The sequence below is a fragment of the Astatotilapia calliptera genome, chromosome 3 (assembly GCF_900246225.1).
Source record: "Astatotilapia calliptera chromosome 3, fAstCal1.2, whole genome shotgun sequence".
In the NCBI taxonomy this organism is placed as follows: Eukaryota; Metazoa; Chordata; class Actinopteri; order Cichliformes; family Cichlidae; genus Astatotilapia; species Astatotilapia calliptera.
Window position 1 is genome coordinate 47,630,872 of NC_039304.1, and position 25,752 is coordinate 47,656,623.

Consider the following 25,752-nt stretch of genomic DNA (forward strand, 5'->3'; position numbering starts at 1 on the left):
ATGAAGCAAACATCTCTGCTGTGGCTGCTCTGTAAGTACAATGATTACATATCTGAAAAAACTAGAGACCCTCTATTTCTTCTAGTTTCTTGTTAGGTCTTTCTATGTCACAAACATCCAGTCTGGGTTTTTCAGAGGGGGAGACACTCTAACCCTAAAGAAGAAGGAAGACGGTCGACAAGAAATCTGAATATTTGATTAGAAATGCATGCAGGGCAGAAAAAATTATTTCTAGATTCACTTGTAACTCTCACACAGATATGTGACATGAAATGAGGATGCACAAGATCTTTAAGGACTTTTTTTTAAAAGAAACTGGTGAATAAAAACTTTGGACTCAGTATCCTGCGAATAGTTCATTCATTCATTTGTGTATCAATTTGGTGTTATAGATGGAGATTACAATAGTAACAGTACCATATTTTAATACAGATTGTGGTGGAGCCGAAACAGAAAAGTGCAAAAAAATAGAAATACTTAGACTAGCATGGGTGCAATCATGTTTCAGGCCCTAATGTCCAGCAGACATGCTCCAGTGTAAGCGATAAAAGAGAAAACTGCTTCCAATCTTTGTCTGTCTTATCAGTGCATAATTCAACCAAACCAATCATGCATGCATTTCCCAAATTCATTGTTTAGCATTTTCTCTGCTGTTTTGTTAAATCTTAAACTTTGTACTGATCTGAGTGTCATTTCTCTTTAGTTCTGATCTCACTGCTGAGCTGCACAACAAACCAAGGTCAGTAACCTTCTTCTGTCACAGTTTAAACCTGAAAATGAACTGTAAGTCCTCTGGTTCTGGATCCATGCCTTCATGTAAAATTATATAATTATTACATCAATTTAACCCTGGAGCTGCTGAAGGTTTAATCAAAAAATATAAAGTGCAGAGTTCCAGCTTTATTAAAAAATGCAATAACTTTTAATAAACTTAAAGCCATTTTTATAAATAGTTGTGCATCATTAGGTTTTTTTAAATTTCTTTCATATGGCTCATCGATATCCTTATGTGGGGCGATCGTGGCTCAAAAGTTGAGAGTTCGCCTTGTAACTGGAAGGTTGCCGGTTCGAGCCCCGGCTCGGACAGTCTCTGTCCTTGGGCAAGACATTTCACCTACCGCCTACTGGTGTTGGCCAGAAGGGCCGATGGCGCGATATGGCAGCCTCGCTTCTGTCAGTCTGCCCCAGGGCAGCTGCGTCTACAACTGTAGCTGCCTCCACCAGTGTGTGAATGGCTGGATGACTGGGTGTGTAAAGCTCTTTGGGGTCCCTAGGTGGGACTAGTAAAAGCGCTATACAAATACAGGCCATTTACCATTTCTCCCACAGGACTATCAGCTTAGTGATGATGACAAACTGACAGGACTTAGACCAGAAGACCAGATCAGGGTTTTGGCTAGTTATTACGGTTATTAGGGTGGAAATAGGAGTCTGTAGTTTACACCAACCAGTTTACCACCATTTTTCCAATCGCTGGCTGAACTCGATGGGCTTGTAGTCAGGATCACCATTTCTGCCCTAGGCAAAAATCAAAACCTTCCCCTGGCAGTTTTTCCTCATAGCTCTTAAAAGTGACTAAATCATAAAAATACATTCTCTTCACAGCTCGTCTGACTGTGAGTCCCAGCAGCTCTCAGTTCTTTAAAGGAGACTTTATGTTGCTGAGCTGTGAGGAGGACGACAGCTCTGCTGGATGGACTGTAAAGAGAAACACAAGCAGAAAACAAATGACAGAGTGCGGTTCTGGGTGGGGAATATTGACTAATTCTTCCTGTAGTATCAGCTACAGCACCACGTGGGACAGTGGAGTTTACTGGTGTGAGTCCAGAGAGGGTCCCATCAGTAACATGGTTAACCTGACAGTCACTGGTAAGCTGAGTGTGTGGAGTTAGTGTTGATGAAGCTGTGTGTAAATGGATGAAATGCTGTAGTTTGTCTCTGTGTTGAGGTGGATCAGTGATCCTGCAGAGTCCTGTCCTCCCTGTGATGGAGGGAGATGACGTCACTCTGCTCTGTAAAACAAAGACCACTCCCTCCAACCTCCCAGCTGCTTTCTATAAAGATGGCTCCCTCATCAGGAAGCAGCCTACAGGTCACATGACCATCCAGCATGTTTCCAGGTCTGATGAAGGCCTCTACAAGTGTGACATCAGCGGTCATGGAGAGTCTCCATCCAGCTGGATCACTGTCACAGGTGACACACTCACCTGTCTGTGTTTCTGCAGCTTTCAACATTCACAATGTGACGACAACTTCATGACTGTGTTTGCTTTATTTTAGACAAACACACCACCACACCTCCACCTACATCCACACCTCCTCGATCACTCTCTCCTCCTGCTCTCTCTGTGTTGTCATGTGTTGGATCAGTGTGTGTTGGGGTTCTACTGGTGTTACTGGTTCTGCTGATGAGGCGATGTGTTCACAGGAAACCTGAAGGTGAGACTCAGACTTCCTGATCTTTCATGTCTGAGTTTGTTCAGTAGAATAAATTTCACATTCACTATGATCACAGTCAAACGTTCTAACATGTAATCTCTGTTTAGATAGTTAATCTAATGGATCATCTTAGCAGAACAAGACAAAGCTGGAGAAGATGAAGTCATCACTGACATCATGTGCAGTATAATCAACATATCAAAAAATCAACAAGAGCCAACCAGAGAAATCCAAGGTAGTGGGCTCTTTTTTTCATCATAACAAATTTTTACGCAGATTTTATCTTTTGATTTTACACACACATTCTTTCATGTGCAGACTTCACAGCTTAAATGACATTTTCTATCTATTTGCCGTAGATTTCAATAAAACTTCCCAAATATCTGTTTAGAGGCGTTGCCAGGCAGGACACCGAGTGGTTAGATTTGCTTTTAGAAAGGCTTTAATGCAGCCTTACAATCTGAGATAATGTTTTGAAAGTAGGAGTGAAGATAGTCAGGGAACTGCAAACATGTAACAATGTGTGTAAGCAAACATTTTCCTCCTCAGATTTAAATCTAAAAGTTAGTTTAATATGAAAATAAAATCAGATATAGGTTCATGAACACTTGCCTGTCATTATGATGTGTTGGGTTAAGAGGACATTCTGGATTATGTGTGATCATGTATTTTTTTATTTCAGTTTGTGTAAAATTGTGGATTGTTGAACAGTAAAATAAAGATTTTTATGATTTGATGCTTTCACAATAAATCGTTTATGTTTATAGATTATAAATGAATTTTATTTCTTTATGTAAAATTTGATCAGTTTTGTCAAATATAACCGTCTGTCTGTAAAGTCTCACACTGTCTGTGAAGGTTCTCAGTCATCCAGGTCGTCGTAGTCAAAGGAGTTTGCAAAGAAAAGTGTCTGGACTTCTTTAAGTTACTTGAAGACGGTCAAATGGTGGAGAGTCCCAGATTTAAACCTAGTGGGAGTGTCCCCCCTAAGAGGGACAAAAGGACCCCCTGATGATCCTCTAATTGCCTGAGCCAAGGTGTGAAAATGGGTGTGGGTCCCAATCAGCCAGAGTTTCGGCTCATTGTGAAATCTGTCCCACCTTATCATGCAAAATAAGGTGGGACAGAATTTGAATTTATCATGCAAATTCCTGAGGTCAGATGGCCCAGGATGGCCCACTGACATCCTGGGCAAGCAACTTAAAGAAGTCCAGACACTTTTCTTTGCAAGCTCCTTTGACTAAAGTCTCACACTGTACTTACTGTTGTTCACTGTGAGCTGGACTGTGTGTTTGTGGTCTGTGGTTAACTGAAGCTAACATCTCTGCAGTCGTCCAGCATCCTGTTTCTGATAGAAAGAAAACACTTCAGCTGCAGGTGTTTCAGCACAGGGCTGTTCATTTTAAAAATGATGATGACAAACTGACAGGACTTAGACCAGAAGACCAGATCAGGGTTTTGGCTAGTTATTACGGTTATTAGGGTGGAAATAGGAGTCTGTAGTTTACACCAACCAGTTTACCACCATTTTTCCAATCGCTGGCTGAACTCGATGGGCTTGTAGTCAGGATCACCATTTCTGCCCTAGGCAAAAATCAAAACCTTCCCCTGGCAGTTTTTCCTCATAGCTCTTAAAAGTGACTAAATCATAAAAATACATTCTCTTCACAGCTCGTCTGACTGTGAGTCCCAGCAGCTCTCAGTTCTTTAAAGGAGACTTTATGTTGCTGAGCTGTGAGGAGGACGACAGCTCTGCTGGATGGACTGTAAAGAGAAACACAAGCAGAAAACAAATGACAGAGTGCGGTTCTGGGTGGGGAATATTGACTAATTCTTCCTGTAGTATCAGCTACAGCACCACGTGGGACAGTGGAGTTTACTGGTGTGAGTCCAGAGAGGGTCCCATCAGTAACATGGTTAACCTGACAGTCACTGGTAAGCTGAGTGTGTGGAGTTAGTGTTGATGAAGCTGTGTGTAAATGGATGAAATGCTGTAGTTTGTCTCTGTGTTGAGGTGGATCAGTGATCCTGCAGAGTCCTGTCCTCCCTGTGATGGAGGGAGATGACGTCACTCTGCTCTGTAAAACAAAGACCACTCCCTCCAACCTCCCAGCTGCTTTCTATAAAGATGGCTCCCTCATCAGGAAGCAGCCTACAGGTCACATGACCATCCAGCATGTTTCCAGGTCTGATGAAGGCCTCTACAAGTGTGACATCAGCGGTCATGGAGAGTCTCCATCCAGCTGGATCACTGTCACAGGTGAGGAGCTTCACTCTGATTTCGCCTTATATTCTTATTTCCATCCACATGTTCACCTGAGCAGTTGGAATTCTCTCTGCAGGTCAAGCTACAGCCATGCCCACCAACTCTCAAATCCTGCCCACCTCCTCAGCTCCTCCCCTTATCTCCACCTCTCTCCGGGTTGCATTCCTGCAGCTCTTTTATCCGGTGATGTTCTGCCTGTACTTCATCTCCACTCTCCTCATGGTGTCTTCATACAGAAGCAGAGGCACAGGTAACATTCTGATGCTAACCCTCCCCAATTACCTATTAAGCGTCTTTCTTTTTGACTCCATTACAAAAAAAATTATGATTGCTTCATCTGACAGTAAATAATCTCATCTTCATGACAGCAGCACAACAAACCCTTGATGAGCAGAGACTGGCTAAGGGTTGACAGCCATGACAGACAGTTCCTGTTCCATCAGTCAGACAGCTGTTATTAGTTCGCTGTGACTGAACAATGCATGAAGTCACTGCTTTAATATAAAGCTGAAGTAATCCAAAAAATGCTTTCTATTTTACATTTGCCAACTGTGTGTGTGTTTCATTACTCTGCACTTTTGTACTGCTAACATTCATGGTTTCTCTTATTCAATAAAATGTAAATGCAGAATGGGACTCTAATTAAATATCAGGTTTGGTTTGTTTGGAACAGCATATAAACACTTCTTTTTTCATATCACAGACAGTAAAGTTTAGAATTAATTCTTTAAAAAACAGAAACAGTCTAGTTGTGATCCTTAGTACAGACCATCTCTCGCCCATATGAATCAGTTATTTTTTATTATTTCAGGCAATAAAAGATAACACCACAGCTGGACTGTGTTTGTGGATGACAGGTAATGGTGGGTGTTGTTGTTCGCGAGCAGGATCGTCTTTTTTTTAGCCTGTGGTTAATAAAAGCGAACACCTCGCATGTTCTTGAGTTTCCTGTTTCTGGTGAAAAAGAGTCAGCTGAAAGTGAAGCTGTGGGGGTTTCACACATGATAAAATCTAAAATGATTGAACAGGTACTTTTTTTTTTTTTAAGTTTGACTCCGTAACAAGAAAACATCCTTCACCTTTAATGAGAGTTCTCCTCAACTTACTTTTTGCTGTCTTAACTTTAGCATCAGTATTGACATTTGTAATAAAACTGTACTTTTATTTTGATAAACTCAACATTTGGTTTTTTTTTGTTTGTTTCTTTTGTTTTTTCACTGATTCTGACATTAACCAGCTGATAAAATCTCTGTAATCATCATGTCTGCATCAATGTTTGATTCTCTCACAGCAAAAAAAATAAATAAAAACGCGGAAAAATGAAGAAAAATGCCGTAGCTGCGGAAACATTTATCTGCAGCACTAATTTTGCTGCTGCATTTGATCCATTTTATACAAAGGATGTTTTAACAGTCTGCAGTAGCTGTATGTGTATAGCATGTAATATCCAGCTGTAACTGTATGAAAAGCTTCTATTGAGCACAACTCCTAGATATATTTAGACAAATATTGTGTTCTGTTCCCTGAATGCTGTAAAGCATGGATTGATATAGAATGAGCCCAAGAAAGTGAAACCTGAGAGGAAATGCCTCAGAGCCCCGTCTGTTTACATTAAAGCGCTAGTGGAAGGCAGTTGCATGTGACACTGAAAATTAAACTTTATTGCACTCTGTTACCTGAAGGAGTGAAAACAAACATAAGAATTGGGTTTTTACTTTCCCTTTCTTAAAATCAGGCTGTCCCTCATATATAAGATTAATGCTGAGAACATTTCCACAAAGGTGACTGAGAACCCACCTTGGAAATTCTAGTCAGTACAAAAAGGATTAATCAAGGGTAAAACACACATTTTGACTATTTTGAAAATATGAATTTGGTGCAGTAGATTTCAGAATGTGGTGTGTAAGTATTTAAGTAACCTTTAAGTAAGTAACATTTTCATTAAACCTGGTGTTGCGGCTCTTCCAACCTATGGCCGCGGCTAAACATGAGGACACAGATGACGCGCAACAATAAACGTATAAAATACACTTCTGTACCATTTGCTTCTTTATTTCCACATGCAAATGTCCAATATATAAATCAGCACATGGGATTAACTATTAAACAAATGCACAGACTGCACAAACAAATAACTGCAACTCACCAATAACTGCACTAACTACTATGCCAACTTACAATTTGGCCTATGGTATCAGTTAGTGCATAAATATACAAAAACCATCAAGTTACAGTCAAAATACATCAAAATCATTCAAGCTGCGCTCAAGCTGCGGTCAACAGAAAGTTTTGCCTCATGCTCACCCTACCTTTCTGCTCATCAACATCAGGTACTGTGAACAGGTGAGTGCAACCACATTTATCATCTACCACACCCACGAGACACGCCCCACACCCGTGCACCAATACAGTGAGTCCATTTAAACCAAGTCACTTAGTCAAAAAGGAACAACTCATATGGTGCCTACACCTGGGTTTGATGAAGAGAAACTACCCCACTCTAGTAAAGGTTGAAGAAGTGAAGCAACTTCTTTTACTCAAGAAAAAGTGAAGGCTCTGAAACGTACTCAAAGTAAAAAGTTGCTCCTTGAAGAAAAATTCTAAGCATTTGAATAGCAACTATACGTTGTGCTATATTATTATAAGATTAGTACATAAGGAAAAAATTTAAAAAAAATACAAAAATTATTCAAATTTAAATTCTAACTCTAATGAATGAACTTAGGAAACTTAGAAGACAACTAAATGGGCAATGCCACCTGGGAGGGGGCGGTTCCACCCCAAAAAATATTACATTATCCAGTGCAAAAAGTTGTATAGTTGCAAAAGCACACATGCTCATTATTGACAAGGCAGAGGTGTGGTGAGTCAATTCAAATAAGTCTATTAAATAAAATAACTGAAAACAATACGGAGAGCAAGCATAGAAAACAGCAAATTAAGTAGCAGGACATTTTATTTGAATTAATTTTAAATGTATTTTAATTTTTACTGTTTTACTAATGTAAAATGCATCTGAACAAAATGGCTAATGTGGTTGAAGACAGGCCACTTGGGGAGGCAATCTACAGGGAGGAGTGCCCATAGAGTGCTACCAGTTACTCACCCATGATGTCGCATTGCAATTCTTACTGCAACTTAAATGGGACTTTATACTCAAATCTTAGTGTTTGCACTCACACATATAACAGGGAACCTTACCAGGTATGCTGGCGCCCTCCAGCAAGCATCCATGTCTTTACAAACAAACAGAAAAGTAAAAGAAACCTGTAAAGAAAGCAAAAAAACGCCCTCTGGGAAAAGCTTCACTGTCACTGAGGTTTTGGCACAACTCTTTGACAGTGAAAGTGACATTGAGGAGAAAGTGTCAGAGAGAGAGGATTGTGTTGAGGAGGACCCTGATTTTAAGGAATTCTCATCTGACGAGAATGAGAGTGCTGACCCTCACGCTCTCACACACTCTCTGTGCGTCATGTGTACACTAGTGCAGACAAAAAACTTGATTGTTGGACAACTGTTCCATGTTCTGATTATTCAACTGATGTTCTCATTATTTTCTGTTTCACAAATGGTTGAATTTCATCCCAAATATGTACCATCGCCCTCAGAAAATAAAAAATATACCCCCCCCCCAAACAAACAAACAAACAAACAAACAAAAAACAACAACAACACAATTAAGGTGGATTTCTGGTTCCTCACTGAATGGAGTCCAGTTGTTTCCTGAGGCTGATGAAGTCATTCCTCAAGTGTCAAAGTGAGTGTTGCTGAATGCCACTTGTAGTCAGGTTATCTATCTGTCCGCAGGTCATCCTTCTCTGCTCAGCAGGAGGAGACTTCATCTGGAAAAAGCTCTTAGAAATTTGAGAAAGCTCTGGATGCTCTGAATCCTGACTCTGTTTGTGTTTTTTGTAGATCACAAAACCAACAACAGCAGCAACAAGCACAATAAAAACACTCAGACTAACTATCAGTCCAACAGATCCATCCTCTGTGTCTCCTCCTGTCTGACCTGCAGGTGAGAAACAGGTGTGAGGTGTCAGCTGTCAGGTAGGTGATGAGTGAAGAACAGAACAGAATCCATTTCCTCTTCAAACTGCTGTCAGACATTATCTACTGCACTCTGATCACATCACTCAGACCAGCTGCTTTCTACAAAGTCTCATCAACAACATCTTTAGAAACAAACATCAACAACCAGGAAGCAGCTTCACCTCTGATCACACACACACTCAACTCTACTCACTCACCTGGAGGATCAACATGAAGGTAGATGACGCTGATGGGGTCACCATCCAGATTAGATCTCTTCCTGCGATTTGTTCTTCCCTGGACGACACGACACTCGTATGTTCCAGTGTCGTTAATCATCACATCCTTCAGGATCAGAGAGACATCTCCGTCCTTCATCTGTCTGTCTTGTAGATCCACTCGATTCTTAAAAGATGGATGTTGGTTGTCCAAATCAAAGTTCTTGTCTCGGTAAAAGAGGACATATTCTGTCCCAAGCTCAGGTCTGCTCCACTCTAAAACTATCATGGGATCGCTTTTGTTGATAGGAGTTTGACACGGCAGAATGACAGTCTGTCCCACTGTGATGGTTATTTTGACTGAAAGAGAAGAGCCGATATGCAGCAGAGAGTTAAAAAGGTCAACATTAAATGTGTCATTTGCACAGAACCGTCATGATGAGCTACAAAAAGAGACTGTGAAAAAGCAGACACGGTACACTAGGCACTCAGTGCTGAAATTTCCAACCTGGTATAGCAGGAGTCTGGATTGTACTTCATAGTGATTTGTTGGATTTGAATAGATTAGCACCACCTGCTGGCAGTTAAACTTACACATGCTTATCCATTTAACGCCTAGAAGAAGCAAAGCATGACGTTCATGCAGTGGAACTACACGGGTGAGTAATTGGTGGCACTCCTCTCTGTAGGTTGCCTCCTCAAGTGGCCAGTCTCCACTATTTTGTTTAGTTATTTTTACCAAGCTGTGATTGTTCTAGGGTAGCACTGTGGTAGTGAGTCAGGTCATTTTAATCAACTGTTGTTCATAAAGTGTTTTAATTAACGGTCTTGCCGTCTCAACCCTGCTTTTAGTTCTTCATTTTTTTTTTCTTTTTTTGCCTGTCCCGTTTGGCTCTTTTGCCATCAGAATTATTGTCTAAAGGCGAAGAAAGATGCCCAACGGATTTACTTTACCAAATAGACCATCCCAGCCTTGCCGTAATGGTCTATTTGATTCACCTTTTATTGTTTATCTTATTTTTTATTTTCACTTGCTAGATACGGGACAGACTTGAATGAGGAAAAGAAAAGGGAGAAAGGAAGAGGGAAAAAAAGTTAGTAGTTCTTCCTAATAAATTTTGATTTGTAACATCCATGTCTCACGTCTGCTGTTAATAACGAGTCTGTGGGCTTTGGTAGCTAGGGAACACTCGGGATCGGTTATCCCGCATTCACGCCACCACATTATGTTTGTAGTTTTACAGTGCTTTCATTAGGGAGACAAATAAACCCTGCAATGACAACTGAAAGCTTTTGCCTCTCCATTTGAGGAACTGCCTATCTGCTAAACCAGGCATCTACATTAAGGTACGGGGAGGGCAGAATAGCCATATAATATAGGACATTTTAAATAATCTTAACGTTTTTTTATTCCATGGTCTCCCTCAATTGGCTGGTAGCCTTCAAGTTGTGCGATCCCGTTGTGCACATGCCTGCTGGTGTTTCCTGGCATCTGTGCTACGGATACTCCATGATGGCGGATGGACTTTGCAAGATCAATTTTACAAAAACAGACTCGAATCTGGACCTAACTCACTACCAGAAAAAGCAACACCTCAACGTTTAGCAGTTATTTATTACAGTGTACTTTAAGTATTAGAGGTTATTATTCAATTCAATTCAATTTTATTTATATAGCGCCAAATCACAACAAAAGTCGCCTCAAGGCGCTTCATAGATACAGAGAAAAATCCAACAATCATATGACCCCCTATGAGCAAGCACTTTGGCGACAGTGGGAAGGAAAAACTCCCTTTTAACAGGAAGAAACCTCCGGCAGAACCAGGCTCAGGGAGGGGCGGGGCCATCTGCTGCGACCGGTTGGGGTGAGAGAAGGAAGACAGGATAAAAGACATGCTGTGGAAGAGAGACAGAGGTTAATAACAGATATGATTCAATGCAGAGAGGTCTATTAACACATAGTGAGTGAGAAAGGTGACTGGAAAGGAAAAACTCAATGCATCATGGGAATCCCCGGCAGCCATTGTCTATTGCAGCATAACTAAGGGAGGATTCAGGGTCACCTGGTCCAGTCCTAACTATATGCTTTAGCAAAAAGGAAAGTTTTAAGCCTAATCTTAAAAGTAGAGATAGTGTCTGTCTCCCAAATCCAAACTGGAAGCTGGTTCCACAGAAGAGGTGCCTGAAAACTGAAGGCTCTCCCTCCCATTCTACTTTTAAATACTCTAGGAACAACAAGTAGGCCTGCAGAGCGAGAGTGAAGTGCTCTAATAGGGTGATATGGTACTACAAGGTCATTAAGATAAGATGGGGCCTGATTATTTAAGACCTTGTATGTGAGGAGCAGGATTTTGAATTTGATTCTGGACTTAACAGGAAGCCAATGAAGGGAAGCCAAAACAGGAGAAATATGCTCTCTCTTTCTAGTCCCTGTCAGGACTCTTGCTGCAGCATTTTGGATCAGCTGAAGGCTTTTCAGCAGGTTTTTTGGACATCCTGATAATAATGAATTACAGTAGTCAAGCCTGGAAGTAATAAATGCATGAACTAGTTTTTCAGCGTCACTCTGAGACAGGATATTTCTATTTTTAGAGATGTTGCGCAAATGGAAGAAAGCAGCCTTACATATTTGTTTAATATGTGCGTTGAAGGACATGTCCCGGTCAAAGATGACTCCAAGGTTCCTCACAGCGTTAGGCCAAGGTAATGCCATCCAGAGTAAGAATCTGGTTAGATACCATATTTCTAAGATTTTCAGGGCCGAGTACAATAACCTCAGTTTTATCTGAATTCAGAAGCAGAAAGTTAGCGGTCATCCAGGTCTTTATGTCTTTAAGACAGTCCTGCAGTTTAACTAATTGGTGTGTGTTATCTGGCTTCATGGACAGATAGAGCTGGGTGTCATCTGCATAGCAGTGAAAATTTATGCTATGTCTTCTAATGATGCTGCCTAAGGGAAGCATGTATAATGTAAACAGAATTGGTCCTAGCACTGAACCCTGTGGAACTCCATAATTAACCTCAGTGTGTGAAGAGGACTCTCCATTTACATGCACAAATTGGAGTCTATTAGATAGATATGATACAAACCACTGCAGTGCAGTACCTGTAATACCTACAGAGTGTTCTAATCGCTCTAATAGGATATTATGGTCAACAACATCGAACGCTACACTGAGGTGTAGCAGGACAAGCACAGAGATGAGTCCACTGTCAGAGGCCATAAGAAGATCATTTGTAACCTTCACTAAAGCTGTTTCTGTGCTGTGATGAGCTCTGAAACCTGACTGAAACTCTTCAAATAAACCATTCCTCTGCAGATGATCTGTTGGCTGTTTGACAACTACTCTTTCAAGGATTTTTGATATGAAAGGAAAGTTGGAGATTGGCCTATAATTAGCTAAGACTGCTGGGTCTAGAGATTCTTTTTGAGTAAAGGTTTAACTACAGCCAGCTTGAAGGCCTGTGGTACATAGCCGATTATTAGAGATAGGTTGATCATATTTAAGATCGAAGCATTAATTAATGGCAGGACTTCTTTGAGCAGTTTTGTAGGAATGGGGTCTAAAAGACACGTTGATGGTTTGGAGGAAGTAATTATTGAAGTTAACTCAGAAAGATCAACTGGAGAAAAATAGTCTAACTTAACATCGATGGTACTAAGAGTAGCTGTAGATAATATTACATCTGTGGGATGATTATTGGTATTTTTTTCTCTAATGATAAAAATTTTATTTGTGAAGAAGTTCATGAAGTCATTACTAGTTAACGTTAAAGGGATGGTTGGCTCAAAAGAGCTCTGACTTTTTGTCAGCCTGGCTACAGTGCTGAAGAGAAACCTGGGGTTGTTCTTATTTTCTTCAATCAGTGATAAATAGTAAGATGTTCTGGCTTTGCGGAGGGCTTTCTTATAAAGCAGCAAACTATTTCTCCAGGCTAAATGATGATCCTCTAGATTTGTGACACGCCATTTCCTCTCCAGCTTACGAGTCATCTGCTTTAGGCTACGTGTTTGAGAATTATACCACGGAGTCAGGTACTTCTGATTAGAGACCTTAGTTTTCACAGGAGCTACAGTATCCAGAGTCGTACGAAGTGAGGAGGTGAAATTATTAACAAGATAATCGACCTCTGTTGGGGTAGCGTTCAGATAGCTGCTCTGCTCTGTGTTGGTACAGGGCATTGGAGATGATAACAGTGGGTGGATTATATTCTTAAACTTAGTTACAGCGCTTTCAGAAAGACATCTACTTTGATAAAGTCTACTCTCCACTGCTGTGTAATCAATTATTGTAAATGTAAATGTTATCAGGAAATGATCAGACAGGAGAGGGTTTTCAGGAAACACTGTTAAATGTTCAGTTTCTATGCCATATGTTAAAACAAGATCTAGAGTGTGATTAAAGTGGGTTCTTTTACATTTTGAGAGAAACCAATTGAGTCTAATAACAGATTAAATGCCATGTTGAGGCTGTCATTTTTAGCATCTACATGGATGTTAAAATCACCCACAATAATTATTTTATCTGAGCTCAGAACTAAATTAGATATAAAGTCTGAGAAATCAGACAGAAACTCTGTAAGGCCCAGGTGGACGATAGATGATAACAAGTAAGACTGGTTTCTGAGTTTCACAGCTGGGGTGGACAATGTTAAGCATCAGGCTTTCAAATGAATTAAAAGTCTGTCTTGGTCTTTCATTAATTAATAGGCTGGTGTGAAAAATTGCTGCCACACCGCCCCCTCGGCCTGTGCTTCGAGGTTTCTGGTAGTTAGAATGACTCGGGGGTGTTGATTCATTTAAACTAACATAATCATCCTGCTGCAACCAGGTTTCTGTAAGGCAAAGGAAATCAATTTGTTGATCAATTATTAAGTCATGTACTAACAGAGACTTGGAGGAGAGAGACCTAATATTTAATAATCCACATTTCACTGTTTTACTCTTTGGTTCAGATGTGGATACTGTATTGTTCTTTCTTTGTAATTGTTTATGTTTAAGTTGTTTGTTGCTGGTTTTTAGTTTGTTTTTTGTCTGTTTGGAAGCTGACACAGTCTCTATGGAGATGGGTTTTTGGGGGGGTAGCAGGAGGAGAGAAGCTGCAGAGAGGCGTGTAAAACTGCAACTCTGCTTCCTGGTCCCAACTCTGGATAGTCATATTTTGGGGGTTTAATAAATTTGTCCATATTTCTAGAAATGAGAGCTGCTCCATCCAAAGTGTAATGGATGCCGTCTCTCCTAACAAGACCAGGTTTCCTCCAGAAGGTTTGCCAATTATCTATGAAGCCCACATCGTTTCTGAGCTGTTATACTCTGATCATTTCTCTTAGTTTTAACTATTTGCTTTCACAGTTTTTGTTAAACTGCAACCAAGACACTTTTTTAATGATAATTAATCACAAATTTTAAGTTCATGAGGTATTATAACATGTAAAAATAATATAAATGAAGCAAAAGAAAGTGCCACGTTTAGGATTCAAACTTCTGTGTGAATGTTGGAATCTCCAAACCCAATAGCCCCCAAAGAAGAGCTTTTTCTCCCTTTTCAAAGAGGAAAACTGTAATTTTGTCTTCCAGCACACGAGTTAGTACATATGATAGCGGGTAAGTCAAAAATAGTGCTTTTGACCAACCCACAGAAAGAAAAAACAAATGGCCATGCATTTACTCCGTGTGTGTAAATTCTGAGCTCACCTTCGGCGGCACAAACCACGAGGAGACACATGCAGAGGAGAGTCCTGCAGCAGAGTGATGCAGTCCCAGCAGTGGTCATCCTCCCTCTCAGCTCCAGCTCTACTCTTTACAAGCAGAAGCTCCTCCGAGCCGCTATATTTAGAAAACATAAAATCAGAGTAGTGGTTTTGATAATGACTTTGGTGGTTACTGATAGTTGACTTTTTCAAGCTCAGGTTTTGTTTCTATCTCCTCCCCCTCTTTAAAATAAACACATAAAAATAACAATCCATTTAAAAAAAGAACGTTACTGATAGATTGTCACTTAATTATTATTATTTATTTCACCATACTAAACCTCTTTAATCACACATTAACAGCTGTTACAGGAAGATGGATTGATGAAAGTGTGGATAGATGGATGTTTTAAAAAAAACTATTTTAAAAAGGACAGAAAATCAATATTTCCTAAATTTGCTTGACATATAATGACGATATGGCTGTTAAACAACAAAGCTCACCTAACTTCTCTGATTAGAAAAATACACATTTGCATAGAAATATCTGAAATACTGCATTACTGTGTGAGCATTTATTCCATAATTAATATTATTTCTTAAAATTTCAAGAGCTAGTGGTAAACTGATGCTTCTCAGTTTAACTGCCTCAGTAACTCATTACCCTGGTATTTTCTTCCTTCCTGGTATTTCTGGTACTGAGAAGGTTTCTACAGAGGCCTTCGTGCTAAACAGTTTTATTTAATCAGGGTGGGATGTAGTGAAACTTGCTACCTATCAGATGCAACATTTCTAACATTTATTCTATGACTCTGAACATTTTAATGACATGAAGAAAATCATATGAGCCTCAGAGGAATGAACAGAAGCTTTGCTGCTCTTTTTAAATCTGCAGAAAACAAGGCAGAAACAGCATTAAACAGTAAATCAACAACACCCATTCCATTGATAAAAATAAGATGAAGCAAATAAATCATTGCAGAAGTGATGAGTAAAAGACAAGGATTTTTAATCTTAATTAGGTATGAGTGCATCACGGTTCAGACACAGCAACATTCACACACGCATACATGGATCCCTGGGATTTGTAGTTCTTTTTTGAGTGGTAGTCCAGCATATGAGCATCCACTCTAATATAGAGAGAAATCAATGTCTTGGTCTCCAAACTCACTTTTTCTCAGTCAGTTTGACCTGTCTGATGCACGTGGGCATAGGCTGTTTGTTCAGATGTCGCATGCTGAACAAAGGGCTTTGTCCTGCTTGTTTATATGGGGCAACTGCACATCTGGTAATGCTTAAAGGTCCGTCATAATGGGAAAGCTGCCTTTGCCCAAATATGGTATATGCCTGAACATGCAGCCACCACAGTGTTCACAGGTCGCACGTATCACATGTACAATCTGAATGCTGTACGTGAATGTTTACTTTTGCTTTCCTTTCTCATGTCAGCAATTGAAAGCCTATGCTTGCTCTATGTTCATGTATGGGAGTGTGTATTGAATGTAGAGGGGTGTGTGTCTGGTGTGTTCGGGCCTGGATAGGTGGAGGTTGTTAAATAGGTACATTTAGCTTTTGTACCTATTTTTATTGAAATTATGGTGTTTTTTCTGTCAGTGAGTAAGTGAATAAAATATATGTAGATATATTACATCGCACCAAGCCTCTTCCAGTTCCAGAGGAGTTACCCTGAATGAGCCCGAAGTCAAAAACAGCAGATCTTCTTTTCCTCCTGGAACCATGCCTCCAAAAGAAAAACCACTCAAACCACCTGATCTGTCTACCATTACTTGTCAGAGGTTTTTCATAAGAATTTTGTCTCGTCTCTTCCTCCTTACCGGCTGTATGACTGCGTGATCAACTTTTTTCCTACTGCTCCACTCCCCACCAGCAGGTTGTACAGCTCATCAAAACGTGAGCATGAAGCTGACTCCTTTGCTTGCTGGCATCAGCTGCAGGGTTTTTCTTAGTGCAGGATCATGAGGTCTTATCTTTTTTCTCCAGAGACTATTGTTGTTTGCATTGCATTACTGTAGAGAATAAGTATCTTTTGGATCTCCTCTCCTCTGACTCTGAGCTTTTGCAGACAGCCACCATTTTTACAAAGCTGGACTTTAGCAGCACATATCGTCTAGTGTGTAAAAAGGATAGAGATGAATGGAAAACCCCATTTAACACTCATCTGTGTCATTCTGCTGTCTTCCAAGCCTTGGTAAATGACATTCGACGGTACTACCTCAACAGGAGTTTTTTCATATACTTGAATGGCATTCTGATTTTAATCTCTTTTAAAACACATATCTGACGTCTGTGTGTTGTTCCAACAACTGCTGGAGTGTAAGCTGTTAAAGGGGAGAATAGGAGTTTCACTGTCATTCTATTTCCTTCTTCAGCTACATCACAGAGAAGAGGCAGATCACAACAGACCCAGACAAAATCCAAATGGTAATTGACTGGCCCATGCCAACTACTCAGAAGCAGTTTCAACACTTCTATTGGTTTGCTGACTTTTACCGACATCAAGAATATCACATATCTCAAAGTGGCCAAACAGCTGAACTCAAGACAAGCCAGGTGGGCTCTCGTCTTTGCATGGTTACGGTAAACTTTTTAATCACTTACAGACCCAGCTCTCGGAACATGAAATCCAATGCTTTGTCCCACCTATTCAGAGGTATAGCTATTACACCACAGTGGAGAAAACCACTATTCTGCTGCCCTCCTGCATCCATTGGTTCGCTGACCTGGGAGATTGAGTCACTGGTCTGCAATGTGCAGCGAGACAAACCTAACCCTAACTCTTTGTTTGTACCTTCTTCAGTTCAGTCCCAAATTGGGGACATACAGCCAAATTCGCCTGCCATCCTGGTAAAGAATTTTTTTATTGATTGTTCTGGTGGCCTAAGCTCATTAAAGACGCACTTGATATGTGTCAGCCTGTCAAGTATATGACTAGAATCAATCTGTTACTTCTCGGCCTGGAGGACTATTCCGACTGCTACCAACTCCCTGGCAACCTCGGTCCCATATAGCTTTGGATTTCATCACTGGTCTTCCCCCCTTGGCAGGTGACACTGTGATATTAACCATTGTGGATCATTTTTCTAAGACAGCTCACTTTGTTGTGGATTTTATTATGACATATATACCTGTATACACGTGCAATCATAATTACTCACATAAAAAAATGAAGTGTCTTAAATAGTGAGGTCATTGTGTTAAGCGTTTAACCTGCATGTTCAAATCACATGACCCATATATTTAGGTCAAAAATATCTACCATTATATTAATGAAAAAGTTTGTGTCACTTGTTGTATGAACACATGCTGGTTGAAAATGTAACGATAGGGTCAGTAATTAACATTTGATAGTATTATGGCCAACGGTGACTAGTCCAACATCGGGTTAATTCAGCTGGTACTGCTAAAATATGTGCATAGGACCCCTTCTCAGCATTTAGCTGTATTTAGCTGTACCGCTTCACGTGACGTGTACGGCCCTTTCAATGGCTGTACAGCAAAAACACCTGGCCTTCGCAGGGCAGGTGTCTGGGATTCTGTTTCTCGCCTCAAATGCCAGAAGGCAAAAAAAAAACTCTTACTAAGCATAAATAACAGTTTACATCTGGCATGCACACCCAACAAGATTGTCGAATCAACTGCCTTTTTGCAAACTTTCGGACTCAGTTTGGCCATCAAAACGACAAAAGGACACAATTAAATGATGGATGAAAGACTGATTTGCAAGACGTTATGGTGTAGGGTTGTATGTATCGGAAGTGGAAGATGAAAAGAAAGAACAAAGCATGAAAGAGTACCCAGTGGCAGGAGGAGAGGTCGCTGATACTATTTAAGAGAAGGGTCGATATGCCCCGGACTGCTGCTTCATTCCTGTCAGTCTTTTGTGTGTTTTTTCCTGTTTGTGCTTTAAGGCTCTACACCCCAAGGTTGCTTCACTTTTGTTCGTTTTGCTTTCTTTCTTTGTCTTATTTCTGCTGTAAATGTACTTTTCTGCTATTCATATGACATTGTTTAATAGACTCAGTTCTAAACATTGTTCACTTTTCCAGAGGATCTTTTTGAGTGATTTGATTCTAATTAGATCTGAAAAGCTGGACCTCCACAGCGTTGGTGGGATAAGGTTATCATATTGACTTCAAAATTTGCAACTCAACAATTGGCGACTGGACGAAGGGACAAGGAGTCTGAGGCGACAACCGGGGGCCTGTGGGGATTGCCAATCTATGAAACCCAGAAAGCACTAAGCAGCTGCAAAAATAAGGTAAGCAAAGATTTTTTCTGCATAATTGGTGCTTTCTGAGTTCAGGAGGGGGGGTTCTGCCCAGCTTAACTCCTGAACCCCAGTACCGACCACAACAGAAAGTATGGCTCACCATCAAGTATGTTCCATTAGGCACAAAACCTCACAATTGTATTTAACCCTTAAAACCTATGCCCTAATCAGTCCTGTAGCATTTTGCGTGAAGCTGCCATGCAACATGCACATTCATAATGTCTTACATATCTCTTATTTAAAAGCTGATGTTTCTAACTAATTCATACATTACATATGTACTGAAAATGTAAAATTATTAACAAGATAATCAACCTCACTTGGAGCAGCATTCAGGTAGCTTCTGCTCTGTCTTGGTACAAGGAAGTTGTTGATCAATTATTAAGTCATGTACTAACAGAGACTTGGAAGGGAGAGACCTAATGTTTAATAACATAATAACTACATCTCACTGTTTTTACTCTTTGGTTCAGATGTGGATGTTGTATTGTTCTTTCTTTGTGATTTTTTTTTATGTGTAAGTCTTTTTTGTTGATTGTTAGTTAGTTTTTTGTCGGTTTTGGAGCTGACACATTCTCAATGGAGATGGGTTTTGGGGGGATAACAGGACGTGAGAAGCTGCAGAGAGGCGTGTGAGACTGCAACGCTGCTTCCTGGTCCCAACTCTGGATAGTCATATTTTGGGGGGTTTAATAAATTTGTCCATATTTCTAAAAATGAGAGCTGCTCCATCCAAAGTGGGATGGACAACAAGACTACTTTTGGTTTCCAACAGAAAGTTTCCCAATTTCCCAATAAACTATAAAGCCCACATCATTTTTTGGACACAAGGCAGACGGCACAACACCACACTATTTAAAAGCTTGAAAAAAAGGATGCGTCACACACTATTAACTTTCCCTTTGTGAGCTGCTGAAAGCCGTATTTAAAAGTGAATAATCACTGTGAATACATCAATATATGAAACGAGGAATCTGAGTTGAGAGTTGAAAGCCTCGGGTCTGACGGACACGCGTCCTCGAGTTGGCTCTATTCATCAGACAGGCTCAAAGTTACCAGCAGTGTGTGCTGTGTGAGCCTGCGCACAAAGAGAGTACAGAGGGAAAGAGCGAACAAGAGATGAAAAATGAAATGAAAAAATGAAACCATCTCATTTGGGCCTTTTCCAGTGGATTGCAGTACATTTTGTCCATGTGCAGTTTTTAGTAATCTATTTTTTTCTTTCTCGACTTCTAAAAGTTTGTTTTCCCCTCTTGCCCAGCGCAGAGCCGGCTATGGATTTAGGGTTTTTCTATGAGTCGCCATGAAGCAGGAATAACAGGAAGAAAAGCTGGAGTTTACAGATTTTTGTGCAAATTACACCAGAGGATTAACCAGTGCCCAGCAACCGTCATCTCAAATGAAGTGATTTATACCATTTCTTTTTTTTATGAATTGTTCTGTTGTCTGAGCTGCTCTCTTGTCACCTGCTAAAATCTTAAAATAAACCTGCAATCAAAGTCCAATTTTTTCGTTTTTATTTAATTGTAAAGCTTCAAACACATGTGTGAGTAAACTAAAATACTCTTAGACAGAGAGCACAGACTTCTAGTGCAGGAATAACTGGTGACTCAGTCCAACTAAGAAGATTCTTTATATTCTGTTTTACAGGATGTTTAGGCTCTAAGCTACTGCCCCCCTAGGCACTCCAGTACATAGGCACAGTTAAGAAAAAATAAATAAAATTTAAAAAAAAAACCCTGAGGTGAAGTAAATTAGTAAATTCATCCAGCTGACAAATGTCTTCCTCCCAAAGCCTTCCCAGCCACCTTTTTCTTACAAAGAAAACACTCTGGTTCGAGACAGGACAAATCATAGGGTAGTCTTTAAGCCTTTTAGTCAGAGCTGGCAGATACACATTCCACAGCTGTTGTTTACACATTTGACCCCTCCAGACGGAGGGTGGTGTGTGTGTGTGTGTGTGTGTGTGTGTGTGTGTGTGTGTGTGTGTGTGTGTGTGTGTGTGTGGGAGGGGGGTGACACATATAACACGTCATGTCTTTTTCCATCCCTAAAGACATGAAACAAAGGGCATCATTACCTGTGGATGCCTAAGCTGATATTACAGTTTTTTCTGATTGCTTAAGCCCTTTTTTTGCAACTATTGGCTAATTTTGCAAAACTCTTCACACAAATAAGAAAACCCGTCACCCAATCATCAAAACATTGTAGTTCTCTTGCAAAAGCAAACACAGCTGGATTAACTCTTCACACCTTCGTAAAAATGGTGTTTCCGTATCAAACAGTACACACAAGCCATCATCTACTAAGCACACAATGCGCCAACTGCACACTGATGGTATGAATACAAAACACATCTGGCTTTTGCTTTCTCTGTGCACAAGGTAGGCTATGTCAGTTTGAGCTCATACTGCTGTCATAGATCCATAAGCATAGAGGGATCCAAACTTCAAGTACTGGTGTTTATTCAAACACATCAAAACAAACACAAGTGTTTATTTCCAAGTATAGGATTATTTGCAATCGCCATAATGACTATATGGGTTACTTGGTCTGCAGTGAACATGCTTCCTCTGCCCCCAGCATCTGGTCATCTAGCAATTCTGTAAAGTAACAATTTCAGTATTTTTACATCAATGGTATTGGTGTGTTTCTCGTTGGCATATGGCAGTGCTACAAATCTTTGTGCGAAGTGACTATACTCACCGATTCTCATTTCAAGATGTCCTTATGATGCTTGCTACAGTGTAGCGGCTCGAGTTAGGCTGGACCCGTTGGCCAGCTACCCTCAGGGTCATTCCACGGTTGATTACATGGTCCACTATTGTAGCTCTGATGTCATCAGCAATTCTATTTCTTACTCTTCCTACCCTTCCTCTCCCCCCTCCTCGTCTTCCTCTTGCTCCTCCTTGTCCTTGTCGTCCTCTTCATCCTACTTCTTCACCTCCACGTCCTCTTCCTCGGCCTCCTCTACTTCTCACTCTTTCTGCTCCCTCCATTGTACTCCGCACACACAGCTTACCTGTATTATAGTGCTTAGGCTGATTGCAAAGTGAACTAATTATCTAAAAAAGTTTTCACATGTGAAAGTGTGCCAGACAGTTGGCAAATTAGTGTTAATGATAGCCATACATGTGTATACTTTTGCTAGGAGTGTGTTGGAAATTTGGTAATTGAGTGTTGTGCAGTGAATTGTGCCTACAGTCTTGCAAAGTGTGTGTTACAAAATTGCAAACTGAGTGCAAAGCAGTTTTTGTGCTTTTAGTTTTGCAAACTCAGTGAGTGGTTTTGCTATAAGTCTGAATAGTTTTAGAGATTGTGCTACAGGAATCACAGTTAGGGTTTAAGCATTCAGAAAAAACTGTAATAAAAACATATCACCAATACAAAAAATAAAATAAAATACATTTCCATCACACGGTCATGGAGTTCATCACCTGGCAAAGCGTATTGCTCTCATATTGTAATAAAAGCAGTGTGGTCACTTTGCTGAATAGAACTTTTGCAACCATCTCTGCGTTACCCATGTATGAAAAGTATCAAATTCAAGTTCTCACAATACAACATTTTCTGAGGTCAACACGATAAGCGTCTTTTGTATTCTGTCTAACTGTGTAAAACATCTGTAAAACTTCCAAGTGTGAAAGATGAAGCTGTACACTCAGGCTGGTTGGAAAAAGCCTTTTAAAGTCCAAAGCAGCTCTCTCACTCATTTTGTAAATGTAAGAGTCTGAATCAGGGACGACGACTAATCAGAATGAAAAAGATATAGACAAAAAAAGACGGTTAAAAGATGTTCTGATTTAGAATGTGGTGTGGGAGATGTAGCTGAATTCACTTCAAACTACAAAAAACTTCACTCCAGTCCTTCACTTTGTTTCCTCTGCTGTCTTTCAGGAATCTGGCCAAATGAGACCTGAATTCCCCTTCAGAGCAAACATGCATTTTTTGTTTCATTATTAGCTACAGTTATGATTTTCTCTTCTATAAATCAATAAATGACTGATAACAGTCAGAACCTCTGTGTATTTAGTTTATCTTCTGAGTCAAAAGGGAGAGCTTTTTATTTGGAAATGGACTAAAAAGCACACAATAATCCTCATGACTCCTCCAGCCACATAATTAGACTGTAAGTCAATAAAATTCCAAACTGTATAATGAATATAATATATCTTCAAATATATGATAGTTTGTTATGACTATGACACTGAGGGAGAAACCGACTACAGAGCATGTGATGGCAAACACACAAACCACCAACTTTACCGTTTGACAACAATACAATTAGACTGTGAGTGAAGGAGGAAAAAAAGAATAATTAACTTACTCTGATCCACAGGCGTAATATTCAACAGCACAGCAAAATGATTCACGATTCAAGAGTATCCCAGTCACAATGACTATTAGGGAGACATCATGCCTACAATACACTGCATATTTCATTTGACCTACACTGATTAAAATAGATACCGTTGTTGAAAAGCCTTGCTGGGAAATATATTACAGTAATTTCCAGACCTTGCTTCATGTCATATGTGTAAAATGGAGAACCAGTTGGCATCAACTATGCACCCGTTTGTCTCCTGCGAGCGTCTTATAGAGGAGTTTGTCAGGGCAGCGACCTTTTAGTTGAGGCTTAGTAACCAAAGTAAAAAAGAAAGTGCTCAGAAGAGGAAGGAGAGGAGAGGGCTGGATGAGTATACCACTGGGACTGGATTTAATCAGAGCTATCAGGTACTTTGGTAAGTGCTGAGACTGAAAGATGAACTTCTGATGAGTGAGTAGACTGTGTTTTTGAAAAGGACTGAAACTTTCTTACCGATTACATTGTAACGTCGGGTTGCGTTTAGTGGTTGAGAGGAGGCGGCAAAACACCTAGCAGGGTAGCCAAAAGAATACACACTCACGCTGGCGTTGGGGATTCCACAGTGTGTTCTTTAATATACCTTCTCTTCATCAACCATATAAGCCCGGTTGAACGGCTGCAGCTTAACAAACATAGCGCACAGTGTTCGTACAACCCATAACGTTACAAACAAAGGTGTCTGGAGAGGTAAAACATAAAATCCGTCCCTCCTCATGTACTAGCGTGCAAGCACATGTCCGCACAATCACAGAGAGAGAGAGCAGAGAGACCAGTGGCACACACTGATGACACCATCAACCCTCGACTTGGGTGTCTTAAAGGGACACCACACCATAGTGGCTGTTACATATTCCCCCCGGGTTAAACAAAGGCTGCCCTCAGCCGGACCCAGGCGACCCTCCTCCCGCTACCCCCTTTCACCACACATAGCTACTTTAGGTAGTAAGCAGGTCGTGGAGGAATTGTTACACACCTGTACAGCATTGGTACAGTCCAGACTTAACCAGCCTCCATACATGGTCAGCAGGATAAGAAGTTAAAACCAAAACAGGGAAATGTACAGTGCAATATTGACAAACTGGCATACATGACAGTGTCCCACATGGTGAATGTCCATTTAAATAAATGTTATAGAAATAAAATAAACTTAGGATAGCCAGGACAATTGCAGAATGAAATTCCCTTTTTCTTTCATTGCGTTTCTTCTACTTCACAAACTTGCAACAGACAGCATAATATGTGAAAACAGTACCAGAAAGTACTGTAGAAAACCCAAACAACAGTCATGTTACAACAGTAACCAACACGAAATACATAAGAAAAAAAAATTCAAATTCAGGAACTATGGCAAAGCTGCATCGAACCCACGCCCAGGAAACGCAGGTCCACGCGCATCCAATGGAGCCACGACGAAGAGGCCAAACAGAGAACGGCGCCACAGTCCACAAACCATGCTGGGGCAGCTCCAGCCGCTGCCATGGAAATGCACCGCCGCGACCCTTTGATCCTCCCGACGTCCTCGTCCAGGCCAGCCTGGTCCGTTCCCGCGAAACATGGCGGACAGCCACTTTGCCGCGTCGTACCTTTTTATGTACCAATCATCAACTGCTCGAAGATACTGCATACTGAGGTCCAAGAGATGATGTTCGGGCGCCATTTTGTAACGTCGGGTTGCGTTTAGTGGTTGAGAGGAGGCGGCAAAACACCTAGCAGGGTAGCCAAAAGAATACACACTCACGCTGGCGTTGGGGATTCCACAGTGTGTTCTTTAATATACCTTCTCTTCATCAACCATATAAGCCCGGTTGAACGGCTGCAGCTTAACAAACATAGCGCACAGTGTTCGTACAACCCATAACGTTACAAACAAAGGTGTCTGGAGAGGTAAAACATAAAATCCGTCCCTCCTCATGTACTAGCGTGCAAGCACATGTCCGCACAATCACAGAGAGAGAGAGCAGAGAGACCAGTGGCACACACTGATGACACCATCAACCCTCGACTTGGGTGTCTTAAAGGGACACCACACCATAGTGGCTGTTACAACATGCTGAAAAGATGCTCTCATACTGTAAAATGAGACATTACAAATGTCTTTACACATTATAGCTTTAGCCAGGTTGGATCTATTTTGGGCTTGTGCCATCCAACTTTAACCACTATAATACAGCTGTGTTGCATCTATTCTGGCTTTTTACACTTTTTTTAAAAATACAGTTACATTTAATGGGTTTAAAATTGATCACAGTAAAATACCTGTATTTTAATTCCTTGTAACTAAACCTCATCAAAATTCATAACCTGGATTAATAACACAGTTTTGGTGAATCAGTGCTTAACTAAAGCTGAGATAGTGGATAGATATCGAACTTGAAGTAAAAATCTAGCAACAAATCACAGCGTGATAGTCTTTTGATATGTGTCAGTTTGCTGAGACTGACAATGATAA

The 25,752-nt window shown here is 40.5% G+C and overlaps 3 protein-coding genes across 3 annotated transcripts; 2 read left to right on the top strand and 1 right to left on the bottom strand.

The window, feature by feature from the left end:
- Positions 1-3,130, top strand: LOC113015165 (Fc receptor-like B). The gene is made up of 5 exons (XM_026157098.1): positions 1-31; positions 704-739; positions 1,606-1,869; positions 1,949-2,187; positions 3,122-3,130. The coding sequence occupies exons 1-5, from the start codon at positions 1-3 to the stop codon at positions 3,128-3,130; spliced, it is 579 nt and encodes a 192-aa protein (XP_026012883.1).
- Positions 3,131-3,991: 861 nt separating this feature from the next.
- LOC113015169 (Fc receptor-like B) lies at positions 3,992-5,117 on the top strand. The gene is made up of 5 exons (XM_026157110.1): positions 3,992-3,995; positions 4,111-4,374; positions 4,454-4,699; positions 4,782-4,955; positions 5,050-5,117. Exons 1-5 carry the CDS (start codon positions 3,992-3,994, stop codon positions 5,115-5,117), a joined length of 756 nt encoding a protein of 251 aa, XP_026012895.1.
- Positions 5,118-7,500: 2,383 nt separating this feature from the next.
- On the bottom strand, positions 7,501-25,342 carry LOC113010720 (uncharacterized). The gene is made up of 5 exons (XM_026149928.1): positions 23,757-25,342; positions 14,651-14,782; positions 8,956-9,315; positions 8,425-8,717; positions 7,501-7,906 (listed from the first exon to the last, which is right to left on the bottom strand). Exons 2-4 carry the CDS (start codon positions 14,727-14,729, stop codon positions 8,458-8,460), a joined length of 699 nt encoding a protein of 232 aa, XP_026005713.1. The 5' UTR covers positions 14,730-14,782; positions 23,757-25,342; the 3' UTR covers positions 7,501-7,906; positions 8,425-8,457.
- Positions 25,343-25,752: the final 410 nt, after the last annotated feature.